The 15,046-nt window shown below is 43.6% G+C and overlaps 1 protein-coding gene across 1 annotated transcript; it reads right to left on the minus strand.

Moving 5' to 3' along the window:
- Positions 1–680: 680 nt before the first annotated feature.
- LOC139917004 (A disintegrin and metalloproteinase with thrombospondin motifs 8-like) lies at positions 681–14,803 on the minus strand. The gene is made up of 9 exons (XM_078284231.1): positions 14,069–14,803; positions 12,643–12,882; positions 9,104–9,236; positions 8,650–8,817; positions 7,286–7,578; positions 5,769–5,955; positions 4,858–5,030; positions 3,865–4,040; positions 681–2,826 (listed from the first exon to the last, which is right to left on the minus strand). The coding sequence occupies exons 1-9, from the start codon at positions 14,801–14,803 to the stop codon at positions 2,082–2,084; spliced, it is 2,850 nt and encodes a 949-aa protein (XP_078140357.1). The 3' UTR covers positions 681–2,081.
- Between the last annotated feature and the right edge of the window lie 243 nt (positions 14,804–15,046).

Raw genomic sequence — 15,046 nt, forward strand, 5'->3', positions numbered from 1 at the left:
TTCATTCATGCATTTCTACTTACCACAAAGTAGTGTTGAAATTGTGAATTATGTTATGTTTTATAACCCTCATTTGCTATATTATTATATTATATATTATATACGTATATTGCTGCAATGTGCCAATTTCCCCATATATTTTTTATCTTATCTTTCAAATATTTAACTCATTCCATATATAATATTGAAGACCTATTGGTATGTTCAAAACTATTTTTACATCAAGCCAGCTTGCCGTAAAAGTCAATTCTGAATAGAGTTAGGCAGATATATTAAAAATCTGATATTGGCCAGTCAGTGTCGTCCACCTCTGATATGGAGGTTCCTCCCTGATCAGTCGATGAATATGTTTTTGTTTTGTTTTTTAAATTATTGTTTTTATTTCAGACTTCTGACCAGTGGAGAGTTGTAGTGTCCCATGACGATCTAAATGCTTTCAGAGGCTTTCCACCCTGACAAGAATACAATTCTGGGGGAAACCGGGAATAGCCCACCAGTTTGGAAGTGAGCATCATCAAGTAATTGTCTTCCTTTGTAACCAATGGAGAAATGGATATAAGTACCGACTTGAAGGTGCTTATACTATTCTGGATCTGCATATTGTGAATACAGTTTCCTTTTGGTTGTTATGGAGGAGGAGGAGCAGTAAAAGAGATTCAAGTATTGACATAAATGTGTTTATTTGACCATTTTTATAGACATAAAAAATCTCAAAGACAGCAGCATCTGAAATGTTAATTACATGTCCAAGGTAAAAACTTTACAAAAATAAATAGCTTAAAAAGGAAGCTGTAATAATAAAATAGTATGGTCCTTCACTGAAGGGATATAGGCCAAATGCTTCATCTCTTTTGTTTTATAACATACTGTAAATTAACAACTGGAATGAAGAATCAAATATACATACAAGTATCTGAAAACAATTGTGAGCGGTTGCATATGATGCATTAACAAAAAAAAGGTTTGAAAATGAATAAAATTAATTATGTTCCATACACACGGATAGATAGTATGCTTATCACTTTACTTAGTAATAACACCTCCAAAGAAACTTTGCACCACTGTTCCTCTCAACTGCATTACAATTCACATGGGAAAAAGTTAAAATGAAACTACAGAGCAGAGGAAAAGTTCTCTGTGTCATGGGTTTGTCTGATTAGAATACTGACCAGACTTTCTCTAAGCTAAACATTTTACACAGTGTGTAAACTCAAATGCTATCAAATTGAATGATTTCTACACATCTAGCTCATCACTGAAATGATCTGTTCCAATGCAAGCTTCAACTGGCACATTTTAGCGTCCAAGTTATTCTCAGATTTAGTGTCAATGAAGGTTTTACCCATCATCCATCAATCTATCTATACCGCAAATCCTCAATCACCCCAAAATAGTTAAACAATGCTAATTTGCAGGATACAAAAACATCACCTTTACAATCATTTAACACAAATCACATTGTAATTGATTATATGTGTAGAAAAGAGAAGCAATCAAACAAGAGGGCATTTCCCAGAGTCTTAAAATCCCAATGCATCCGTCTTATGTACCTACCTTAATAACTTAGGTAAATGGCTCGATCAAAGCTTTATAGGGGATTGAGTTCTGTGGTGGACAATTGGAGGTATATTTACACTGTGCTGGTGTTTGACAGCAGGTTTCATGCTATTGTACTAGCCCCACTTTAAATGACAGCTAACTTAGAAAGACAAAGAGAAACTTGTACTGTCGATTATACCGGTGGCCGGAAACCAGTCGCAAAACTTCATTCAGAAAGTTATTCTCCATTTAGAGTGGGACTAGAAAATTTCCCTTTTGTGGAGAAAACACACACACACAGTACCTTCATCTAGTATCTACACATATCACATGTACATCCTGAGGTAGAGAGATTTCTATAGTGGTTGTCAAATGTCAACAAAAGATGACAAAACAATGTTCAGGCAAATGCCCTGGACGTGACTTGATGCGGCCGGTTGGTAAGTGCAGTCATTCTTCTCCAATTTTTGCGAGGCACAAAAGCGACTTGTTCAAAGTTCACGGTTTCCACCCTTTCAGAAGGTCCTCGGCGCTCATGTTCTTCATGAGCACTCTTGGTTGAGGCATTCTCCGGAGACTGGCTCGGGGTTCTTGTTGGGGTCGCACTTGTCCGACTCGACGGTCTTCCCGGTGTAGTCTATACAGAAGATGCTGCGGCGGCGCTCCCCCTGGCCACAAGTTCGTGAACATGCGGACCAAGGCCCCATCTGCCATATGGGGCAGGGCAGGTCACCGCAAGGCCTGATGTCCATGGGCTTCAGGTCTTTATCGCACTGGCTGGAGAGGAAGCCCGCGCTGTCCCGGCACTCCACGTTCCTCCTGGACCATCCGGATCCGCAGCTCTTGGAGCACTCGGACCACTCGCCCAGCGCCCAGTCGGGCACGCCGAACGGGTGGATCATGTGCAGAGACAGCGACGAGCCCTTCCTCTCCTTGGATTTGTTGAAGGTGACGTCTCTAGGGATGAAGAAGGTGTATTTGACTTTGGGAGGGTTGGAGTCCCCCGCGGTGGCCAGGAGTTGGATGGTGATGGCCTCCTGCAGCTGCCTGAAGCTCTGGATCCTCTCCAGCGTGGTGGAGGAGCCACTGTACTTCAGCACGGCACCCAGCACGGGAATGTCCTGCTCCACCGTGGACACGGAGAAGTTGCCGTTCAGGATGTAACCGCCGCTCTCTCTCTTTATGGCCAGGTAGTTCCCATCGTGTTTGATTCCCCGGTGGCTCCGCTGTTTGATGTCAATGTTAGTCGCGCCAATGGGAATGGTGACAATGTCACTGTATCCGTAACTGGTAGAGAAAGGAAAAAGCTGGATTTAGATTCTTTACGTCCTCTATCTTACTACTCTACTTCCACCTGTATGTAGTCAGTATGTCTCTGGGCACTGTGACTTTGATCTCCTTACTATTGGTTGCTTGTAATGTTGGCTATCTAGGAATTTAATCTTTGTAAGTCGCTCTAGATAAATGTCTAGAGTATAAAGTACCTTTTCAGTGGTTATATTATTGCTAAATTAGTGGTGAAATTGAGCTGTTCAAAGATTGTATTGTCACTTTTCTGTGTAATTAGCAGGAATTAGCAGAAATTTTCACATAGCCCACTTACACCCAGATTCACTAAAGGTTTGTGCAGGGAAGAGCGCGATATATCACTGAAAATGATCACATCAGAAAGCCTAAAATCACTGGTAAAAAAAAATTGGTTATGCATATTTAAATTATATGTGAATCTCATTATTTTGCCTACATAATATTTAATTGTAGGCGAGGCCATGCAAATCGAGATTACGCCCAATTCACTGACACTTCGCAACACCAACTCCCCAAAATGATTGTAGCACATTTAAGATCCTTTGTAAGGAGGCATGAAGACCAAAGAGTTCATCCATTCAGAATGGCTGTTCTGATTGCTGCGACAGCATCGTCACCAAGAAGTCACACAGCAAGGAAGAGAGTTTTCTGTCTAGAATCTCAGATCAGAGCAGAAAACGCTCCAATTATAAAGGGGCTTTAGGGCAAGCGAGCCAGCCTTGGTGGACTAGTCTTACAGCTGAAGCAGTCTGCACTTGCAGTTGGTAATGAAGGGGCAATTTGCTTGTGCAGTGCTCTTTTCAGGGTTTTGTTTGCCCCACAACTTGATTTGCATAAATGTCTTAGTGAATAAGACAACAACTGCCCTTTTAGCTCAAGCAACTAAGGCGCAAAAAAAATGGCAACTACCCTTGCAACATGATCTTAGTGAATCTGGACCTCAGTGGACTTTAATGAATATTCGCTTGCAATTGCTCTTTCATTTTCAGATGTGGGTGCTCTCTTTAGACTACTTACGTGGCTTTGTTGTAGGAGCCTGTGATCTTCCTGCAGGTAAGCCCACTTCCTCCACACACTCCACACTTATCCACTCTCTTGTTGGATCCAATCACCTGGTCGCAGCCTGCCTTCACACACTGGCCTTGGACACACACCGACGTGGTGTCAGGGCCACAGGTTGTCCCATCAATTACCTGCAGGGACACAACAACAAGGCATTGTTGACTCTTCCACTTCAGATGTAAAGCAACAGCCAGCTTCACCTTTGTGTTGTAGATGGAAGCATCTTAAGCTAGTTTGCTCAAGAATAGCATGGAGCTACTAATCACCACCAAGGCTGCGCTCACACCACAGGCCTTCATGCTCATGTCTGAATTGCGGCTCATATATCATTTTTTTGGATGTTCATATGTATTCTGGGATGCAACCCATATGCCACACCAATATGAGCTGACAGCGATGTGGAAAAGACGTGTGCACAGAGACACAATAATAATAACAATAGATGTCACATCCGTTTTTCTAACTACCCTAAACATTTTGGTTACTGTCTGTGCCTTTGAGTTTTGACTGAATTGAGGCGTCTCCTAAATACCAATCAAGTCAGATATTTGGCTTTCTTTCCACTGTAGTGTCTAGTTGTCCTTAATGCTAATGCTGGCTCAGCCAAGCTGCCAAAATTCTGAAATGAATGATGTAAGATTTTCTTATTGTCATGGCAAGGCTAACAAATTCTTATTTAAGAGTTTGAATATAAGTCGCATGTTGGTTGCATGCCTTGGGACCAGATTTTGTAGCACATATCCATGTGGTCCAGATTGGAATTGAAAAAAAGCAAGTCCATGCAGCTTTTTGCTGTTCACACTAATTAGAAAACATCAGATCTAAGTCACATCTGAGGGGGAAAAATCTGAATTGGGACACTTTCAGCTGCAGTGTGAACATAGTCTAGTTTCATGAATGCGTTGGCTAAAATGTTTATGTACAAGCTGTGATGTTGAATGCATATACCTTGGCTTCAAACACCTTGAATTCACTGCTGCCTTTGGCCCTGCAGAACAGCTTGCACCTGTCCCTAGGAGAAACCCCGGCGTACTTTGGTATCCACTGTTTGATGTTCCCGTTGAAGTCCAGGTAGTTGGGGCTGTTGTACTTCTCACACTGCTCCTCTCTAAAACTCTTTCCTGAAAGTAAAAGACATAATTAAGCTTTGTGTACAATCAATCTGGAACGACCTGCTGACAACAAGCTCTTGAAAAGTAAATTCACTAAATAAACCTACCACACAACACTCACTTAAGGTCCCAAAATCAACTTTGGATAAGTTTATATCAGCGGTGATGAGGGTTAGACTGATATATTGGATTGCCGATGTATTAGGCCGATATTGGTCTTTTATTAAAAATCAGATATCAGCCAGTCAGTGTTGTCAAGCTCTGATATGATGGATATGATGCAGTTTGACTGATTACATAATTGTAGAATTGATCAAAACTACACTGATTATCTATGGGAAACCTTTGACATGAATTGATTTTAATGCAGCATTTTGATTGGATTCCACACTAGTATGCATGAATATGTTTATTATTATCATCATTATTATTATGATTATTTATAAATTATTGTTATTTATAATTTATTATTATTGTTGTTATTGTTGTTGTAATTAGACCATTATTATTATCAATATCCTGGGTTTCAATGGAGAGTTTGTCACATGGTTTAAATGCTGTTTCAGAGGCTTTTCCACCTTGTCAAAACACTGAATGCTTGTATTTTGGAGAATGTTTTGGCATAAAAATTTTGAATATCTGCACAAAATATCAAATATCAGCTATCAACGGCTTCAATCCAAAACTATCGGTATTCAAATATCAGTCGAACCCTAGTAGCGATTACGAATCCAAACTGCGGCTCACCGTCGTCGTCGTCGCAGGACTGTGTGTTGCAGGACTGGTACTGAACCCTCTGTCCCTCGCAGTACTTCCCTCCGTTCTGAGGCACAGGGTCTGTACACTCCCTATAGGAGAACTCCACCCCACCTCCGCATGTTCTGGAGCACTGCTGCCATGGTCCCCACGAGCCCCAGCCGCCGTCCACAACCACCTGCGGTAAAAAAAAAGAAAAAAAAAAAAAAAAAGAAAGAAAAACCCAGAGTAGTTGGTTAGAGCTCAGTGCCAAAGGCAATCTCAGCTGTGCAGTCTAAACCACAGTCTGGGCTTCTGGGTTTGAGGCCGCACAGTGTGTTGGCGTGCCGCGACTCCAGGCTAAATCTGTGTTGAAGTTCGGCACGCGCCTGCTGTCTGCCTCTACCCACATTCCTGCCACATGTGTCACTCACCACTAGTGGAACCTGCCATGCTGCAGCTTTGTAAGGCAAAACTAAAGCGCTTTGGTGTATGTGTGCGTGTGCGTGTGTGTGTGCATGGGTGTCCTTTCCAGAGGTTTTATGAGTTTGGACCCGCTAGTCTCCTAACTGCCAGCACGTCTGGGTTCATAAACAGATGTGTGATCATAACACAAGGAGAACATATCAAGGCAACCGAGCTGAAATGAAGGGCTGAAACAACCAGAGGCTCTTTTGGGCGATTCAGAAAAGCACCAAGACACAGCGGGAATCAAAACTCACCAATACCTAATACTGCTGTAATCCATATTTTTATCCCCTACTTTTCATTCATACATTTATACTTCAAGCTTCCCTGGGCAAGATTTTTATGTAAAACTCCACCCGACTTCTCAGTCTAAATCACAAAGTTAGGGCTGCAACAGAGAAGAGTGTCCCATCCTCTCTAACTGAGATCCCATAGATTCACCCTGTTTGCCCAAATTAAATTCCGGTGTCGGGTGTGGACACTGGGAGGAAATCTCCTCTGCTCACAGGAAGTGACAAATCGAAACTTGCAAACAAAATACAAACTTTCTCCTAAACAGCAGTGAGCAAGTGCAAGCAAATACCCTCAGTACGCATCCTAAACATGCAGTGAGCTGGACTCCCTAGTGATGGCTGAACCTGCTGCGAAAAGATTTACCACTAAGAAGCAGAAAATCAGGTCTGAATTGAGTGCGCAGTTTACTGATGTCACGGTATACATGACTTTTGGATAATTAAGTCCTTCAAACTTTCACAAATTCAAACAGTTACCTCCAACGGCCACTTAGGGGCGCCAAAGTGCGAAATTGCCTAGTGCAGCTTTAACATGATCTCGTAAGGGAATTGTCAATTGTGCATATTTATACAACTTCAATTTACTATATCCTTGTTTATATTCTATTTTTCTGTTTTTATGCTATTGTACTTTGTCGTATCCTATTACAGTTTGCTGCTGCAATGACCCCGTTTCCCCACAGGAATCATTAAAGTCTCATCTTATCTTAGCCTTATAAGCCAATCACCACATAATACACCACATTTCAGGTAGAGAAGCAGTCTTACTAGTGGCTGCATAACCTCCTGGGTTGCCATGCACGCTCCGTGGAGGCAGGTCCCGTTGGGGCTGCAGGGGGTGCCGTCGGCCCAGGGCAAGCTGCCGTTCTTGGTGGTGCAGTGCGGCTTGCCGTCCTCCCGACACCACAGCTGGCTGCAGACATCGCTGTCTGAGGTGTTGGGACAGTGGACGAACTCCTCTCCGAAGATCTGCTGGCACTGTCGGTCCAGGCTGTACGTGGTGCCTGGCAGCTCTCTCGGTAGCAGCATGGTACTCTCTGGGGCATCCAGCAGGCAATCCCCTGTGGTTTAGATAGAACGTAATGCTGTGTGAGACTGGGCATAATGTGGAACATAGTAGTTTTTGATTGTGTGTGGTGGCGTTGTAAATTGCAAACGTGTTGCCCTTTGTGTGCGATGTATGACAACAGGGAAAAAAAATTCCGGGCAAGTTGTATCCTGACTATAAAAATGAATAATTTGGATTTAACAAATGCAGTACACTTTTATAGGCAGGCTAGTATTCCGAGTCTGGATGTTTGACAGGCTTTCTAAAACTGAATTTATTCATTGTTTCTCTAATGATCTTTTATTACATTGAATAAGCTTTTTGTCTCAAGTTGTCACTGACGTCTACAGTTTGGAATGAACATTCTCAGCCACATGAGTTTTCTTTGGAGACATTTTCCAACTGATAAAGAACATATTTTGCTGACACCAGCTGTTGCTTTTGGCTGGAGAGGTGGAGAACAGGAAAAAGTCCATAGTATGACTCAGTGGAAAAGAAGGTTCACTGATTGGTCTAGCAATGACACAAACAATACAAGATGCAAAACACAAGACGGAGAGAGCGAGAGCAAGGGAGAGGGGAGGAAAGAGGAAACGAGATAGAAGGAATGAGAACGGAAAAGTGGAGGATGTGGAAAGAGGAGGTGTGGTAATCTGGGTTAAGGTAAACTCTCCCCGCAACCCGTAATTTGCGGGGAGCGACATGTTTAAGCAGGAAAGCAATAGTAAAAGAGAAAGGGAGTGCGCGAGAGGAATAACAGTATGTCTTTTCATCCCTGGACCAGCCCTAATAACAAAGCAAGCCACGGTACTATGGCAGACTTCCATATTGGCAAAACATCTACAAGGCAGTTTGAGGCTGTTGAGTTCTTGATTTACTCTTAGTGCAGTGTTGGATGTTTGATGTGCTGAGCTATCAGGTGTGGGCTACATGTACTGTGGTATTCCCTTGATTTCTTTGGATGGGTTCCTTCTGTTATGTGATAATCCGTTGCGCAGAACTTTATAGCTGTGGCTGCTGTCGTGCTGGTTTTTGGCACTTTCATCCCAAGCCAATGACTTCTGAGAATCGCAGTGTTTCCTACCGTGTCCGTTGTCGAAGAACTCAGTGATGTAGAGCGCGCTGCAGGGAGACCAAGGCGAGGTCTTGTTGAGGTTGACAAACAGAGGAGCCATCAGGTAATGTCCTCCCAGGTCCCCGAACAGCCTCTCACAGGTCTTGGAGTCATCATGAGGCATGCTCAGCACATGACCTGCAGCGGGAGACGAGACAACGCGCCATTGTCAAGGGAAAAAAGTGACTTTTGTTGGTTTTCAGAGGCACTTACTGGAGGTACGGATGACTAAATATGATGTTGAAGCCACACGTGATAAAACTTGCCCATCACTCTTCAGCAGAAACAACGGGTGGTGATGGTGATGATTAACTCTCGGTTCATTAGCCCTTCGTTGATTCTGGCAATATTTAACCACATGCTACAAGGCTAAGCCCTTTCATAAATACTACGACAGCCTCAGGACAATCAATAATGACCTCACCAAGCTCGTGTGCAGCAGTGAAGGCAGCCTGGAGGCCGTTGTCCTCGATGACAGAGCAGCTTCTCTTCGGGTCGCACATCGTCCCGACGTCGGCCACGCCTAAGGTGTCACAGCTCTGGTGTCCGCAGATGTCCTGCAACATGAACAAACACAGCAAACACTGAAACTGGATGGCCAGGGACGTGATGAGGATATGGGTTTTTAAAAGGCTGGTACCAATACTGATATTTTTGGAGCAGATATTCAAAATCATGTCAAAAATCCCCCCAAAAAATAGGAGTACTCCATGTTTTCCCCAGATTTTTATTCTTGTCAGGGTGGAAACGCCTCTGAAACAGCATTTAGACCATCATGGGACACTAAAACTCTCCACTGAAACCCAGGATAGTAATGAGAAAATGAGTAAATATATTCATGCAATCTTGTGTGGGATCCAATCAAAATGTTGAATTAGAATCAGTACAAGTTAATGTTTTCTGATAGACAACCAGTGTAGTATTGATCAATTCTACAATAAATATGTAATCAATCAACCTGCATCATATCCATCATATCAGTGGTGGAAAACACTGACTGGCCGATATCCAGTTTTACTGTAAGGCCAGTATCAGCCTGATATATCCATGTATCCCGAGGCCCATTTCTCTTTAGGGAGTAGTGGAAATTTGGTTAGAAACAGCTGCCACAGCGGACTCTCCTGGTAAATAGTTGAAGAAATTCTACATTGTTAAATAGTAAAAATAGTAAGTGCATGGGCAGTCCCAAGTGACTGTTACATGAATCATGTAGGATGGCAAATCTTCAGATGTATTTGTGTAAGCTTGTTTTTCTTCCATTTTTCAGGCAAGAAAAAACCCCAAACATGTTTTTCAATGTTTCCGTCATAAAATGCAAGCAAATAAATATACTCGGCGTGCAGCTGTCCGGGGCTGTGATGTGGGAAAACGAACAGCGTGGTGTATCAGAAATGGATTTTAAACAAATCTTTCCCCCCGTCAGATGCCTGGCTCTGTGTGACGGAGATGGATGTGTCCTGGGCCTCGCCTCAGCCCCAAAACCACAAGGCATAACCCTCTGTGATTCAAAACACATCTGGACTTGGAGCTGCAAGTTGAACGCAGCTCAGCGTGTGTTTGTACACCTTGTTCTGCAACAGCATCAGTCGCTCATGTACGGACACACACGCACGCCAGCAGAAAATCTATGTCTGTATGAGTACAGTTCACAGTATTCCATTTGCACATAGTGATATACAGACAGGAATACAGAGAGAGACACACACCAACACACACACACACACACACACACACACAAGACCACAAACATGCATGTGCAAAATATCAAGCAACGGTCTGTACGTTTTGAGTTTCCAAACAGCCCCGCGCCAGTAGGGCAGCCTTGTCTTGCGACTGGAGGACATGGCACACATTTTCAGGTCAGGCCCGGCTCCGCTGTACATTCAAGCCCGCGGGCCATTTTAAGTGGCTTCACCGTGTCATGGCTGATTTGTGGCGGCACTAAAGTTAGCTCATCCACGAGGAGCCTTTCCGTCCGCCGCGTGTCAAAGCACATCTCCGCGGAAATGGAAAAACAAACACAAACTGGGTTCGCTTGAATAATGGCTTCCCAATCAAAAGCCACTTAAGCAAATCCAGCATAAAACTGCGAGCCCATATGTTCTATTCATCATTTTCCGATCTAGGGTCAGATGACATGCCTCAAATTCTAACTTCATTCAGTAGGCGGATAAATGCCAATCCTGTCACCAGATCGAGCGGCGACCAGGGCAACCCGACACCCTGCTATAAAAATGTAATAACGCAAAAGTTACTGGCCATATGTATTGTCTGCTAACACCTTGGCAACATGCACATACCAGATGGAAAGGGGCAGCCAACTATAGCACAACACCCCAAACACAAGTCAAACCCTAAGGACTTGTGAACTTATTTCCTGTTGAAGCCTCCTTAGTCTCCTTAGCCTCCTATAGTCTGTCTCTTAAGACAGACTATAGACCCTCTTCACTCATCTTATTGGAAAAGACCACAAACATTTCTAATCTTTCCTCAGCATCATTAAAAATGTTCAAAGCACTCACACATGACTTAAGCCTTTATTCCAGTCTCGTTTGGAGAATCTGGGTTGGGGCTTTGAAAAGTTTTATTTCACCTTGTCTTATCTCATCTCCTCTTCTGGTATCGTCTCATCATACTTGTGCTCCTGTGTCGCTTAAAGGGCAACGTATGGCACTTCCCATATTGAAACGGTTCATTTCCAACTGGGACCACCCATGGCATTGCAGTAGCATGGGAGCATGTTAATGTAAGACACTTCGGTGCCAAGAGATGATTGAATCTCCTGACTCTGAAACCACATTAAGCGCCCCACTGCTCCCCCCCCGAATCTCCCTTGCTATTTTTTCTGTTGTATGAATGAAGAACAAAGTATGCGAGAGGTGAGTGGACCACCCGCTTTATTTAAAAAAAAGAGAAACTGCAAGCGGTTTAGGATAAAAAAGCATCCACCAAATTACACGTGTTATGTCATGCCGTATGTTATCTCACTATTCTGGTGAAAAGCAGTCCAAGTGTTATCGCATCTCACCAGATCTAAGTGTTGAAAACACGAGGGCTCGACTGAGATGGGCTTTTGAAGGCTGAAACTGATATTTTTGGATTGAAAATGCCAATAGATATTTTGTGTCAATATTCAATATCTTTACATTTGACCATTTCCATGCCAAAAACTTACAAAAATTCAAAGTATTCAGTGTTACCCCCAGAATTGTATTCTTGTCAGGGTGGAAAAGCCTCTGAAACAGCATTTAGACCATCATGGGACACTAAAACTCTCCACTGAAACCAAGGATAATACTACTACTACTACTACTATCACTACTGCTACTACTACTACTACTATCACTACTGCTACTACTACTACTACTACTACTACTACTACTACTATCACCACTGCTACTACTACTACTACTACTACTATCACTACTGCTACTACTACTACTACTACTACTATCACTACTGCTACTACGACTACTAGTACTACTACTATCACTACTACTGCTACTACTACTACTACTACTATCACTACTGCTACTACTACTACTACTACTACTATCACTGCTGCTACTACGACTACTAGTACTACTACTATCACTACTACTGCTACTACTACTACTACTACTACTACGACTACTAGTACTACTACTATCACTACTACTACTACTACTACTACGACTACTAGTACTACTACTATCACTACTACTACTACTACTACTACTACTACTACGACTACTAGTACTACTACTATCACTACTGCTACTACTACTACTAATAATAATGATAACAACAACACTGTTCATGCACACTTGTGTGAAACCTGATCAAAATGTCACATTAGAATCAATGAATATAATCAAACTACATCGTATCCGTCATCTCTTGGGTGAACGACACTGACTGGACCAGATCTGGATTTTCAAGAAAAGGCTGACGTCAGCGTCACACATGAGCGCAGACCCTCACCTCTCGGGTGAAGAGCAGCGCCGTGTCGTAATGCTCTGGGTGCCTCTGGCTCGGCGGGTTGAAGAGCTGCTGCCAGGAGCAGAAGTTCCTCAGGGCCACGCCCCCGTTGCTGGAGAGCTCCGGGCCGACCTCCTCGTCCTCCACCACCAGCAGCTTCACCACCACCATGCTCACCGAGTTCTTGATGCTGGGGTGCTTGTAGAGCTGGGCGGCCATGGACACCAGGGTCAGAACGTAGTGCTGTGGAGAGGAGGAGGTGGGGAGACAGGATGGTGCGTTTAAACGTTTGGGACGACAGTTGGCCACAGTGGAGAGGGAATGGACACAGAATGTGGTATTAGAATCAGCTCGGGTTAAGAGCTTCCCATAGACAACCAGTGTAGTATTGATCAATTCTACAATAAATATGTAATCAATCAAACTGCATCATATGCATCATATCAGAGGTGGAGTCTAACCTTAGTCTAGTGTATCCAAGGTGCCTGAATGCTTATGCTTTACCCCTTTCTATACTGCACAGACTTTGGCAGGCAAGTGGCTTGTTAAATACAAACAGACTAGAGCTTGGCTACAGTATGCAGATTGTGGCATGTGGGAGGACTGTCCTACTTTTTAACTAACGTTTATTCAGTTCTGAAGAACTATGACTATGCCTGTTTACTGATATTAGGCATGGAGGATGATGTCAGGAGTTCATCCACATACAGACACCACCTGAATCTAAATATTGGATTTCTATATGTTGCCTAATATACACCATAGCAGGCATGCAAGTGATCCTCTAACCCTTCCACTGCAGAGGAATGAACAGTGAATAGAATGAATACTCTGGACAGTCATCACTGGATGGATGGAGTGGACTGTGTGTCATATCAGTGCAAAACAGATACGCTGAAGCTTCCTTGGATGATGCGGAGAGGTCTGCTGCCAAGTTGTGACCAAGTCCTGAGGAATGTGGATCGGCATTGCTGACATTTCTGTCCCCTGACCTCTTTTTTCAGCCCGTGGAAAACAGCGAGCCCACCCATTTCCCTTCCAGGTTTTCTCACTGAGATGCAGACCAACTCCACCTGGACCCAAGTACTTCCTCCTTGTCTATCTATCTATCTATCTATCTATCTATCTATCTATCTATTTGTTGGGTTTGTTTGGGGGCCACCGTTTTTATGTTACAGTCCCTTTAAAGTAGTAATTTATGGCAAAACATGCTTTTCTGAAGGGACATACAATACAGACATTCCCTACCACCGGTTTGTAGCCTATGAAGTCTGACTTTTACCTGGCTGGATGAAAAATAAGGGAGAAAAGAGGGTGATTTATGTCCCCCACCATGTATGATCAAATCTAAAATGACAAACTCTACGGTTGTTTGTTTTCGTTCGACTGTTTGCAGGGGAAAAAAGCGTGATTTCAGCTCATGTCTGACCTTTATTTCATCTCCATAGAAGTGGGTCATGGATGCGTCCGCCACCACCAGGGTCTCTATGAACCGTGGCGCGGATACAAAGCGTCTCCTCCGAGATTCCCCTCGTGCGTCACCGCCGCCGTGCGTAAAACTTTCCCCATCGTCGTGTTTGGCCGCTCGGCTCTCCCCCGCCGCGTGATCAAACGGAACGGGAACGCCGTGACTTCTGCTGAATGTCCTCCTCCTGATGACATGCAGCTGTTCGAACGAGCCCGGCCCTGGGCCGCGCAGTTTGGGCTCAATGAGATACTCTTCCCCGTCCGTTACGAAGGATCCAAAGATGCCGGAGCACAGGCTGACGGCGACCACGGAGTTCTGATTGTGGTCCACGTTCCCCGAGTAAAAGCAGCCTCTCAGATGCCCTTCAGTCTCCTCTGTTTGGTTGATTATCTGCCGGAGATCCGCGTCCGGGAACGGTTGGGCACCTGAAGCGCTGCGTAAACCGCCAAGATATCTGGCTCTGACGCGCTGTATAGTGAAGGAAGGCGCTATAAAGCTGGTATCTGGTATCAGATTCAGAGTAAAGTCTTTGCCAAACGCGCTGAGGATAAAACTCGGCTGCTCCTCGCTTCTTTTCCAAAACCGACCGCTGCTTCTTCCATTTATCCGAACAGGTACAACATCCTCCGACTCAAACGGACTGGAAAGTGCCGTGTTGATTACGCACAAGGATAAAAAGATAAAAGCGGAACACATGTCTTGCAATGGAAGTTGCACTCAAGAATGGTAAAAAAAAAAAATAATAATAAAAAAAATAAAAAAATAAAGACGATTTATTACAGTTTCTTTCCCTTATTCTCGGGCAAGTGTCTTCGATCACCGTCTGTATCTTCTGAAAGAAAAAACCCAACAACGATCTTTTCAAATTAAAATATTATTTCCAGTGCTGTCAAGTCAGTCTTGGTCAGAATATGTATGATATTTTGTTTTCAGTCTGCT

The sequence above is a fragment of the Centroberyx gerrardi genome, chromosome 6 (assembly GCF_048128805.1).
Source record: "Centroberyx gerrardi isolate f3 chromosome 6, fCenGer3.hap1.cur.20231027, whole genome shotgun sequence".
Classification (NCBI taxonomy): Eukaryota; Metazoa; Chordata; class Actinopteri; order Beryciformes; family Berycidae; genus Centroberyx; species Centroberyx gerrardi.

Excerpts from the sequence above, each read along its gene's own strand:
- LOC139917004 (XM_078284231.1), bottom strand. The coding sequence starts at position 14,803 with ATGTGTTCCGCTTTTATCTTTTTATCCTTGTGCGTAATCAACACGGCA. Across the intron at positions 5,956-7,285 it reads AGGAGGTTATGCAGCCACTA|GTGGTTGTGGACGGCGGCTG; the intron begins GTAAGACTGCTT and ends TTTTTACCGCAG. Across the intron at positions 4,041-4,857 it reads TCAAGGTGTTTGAAGCCAAG|GTAATTGATGGGACAACCTG; the intron begins GTATATGCATTC and ends GTGTCCCTGCAG.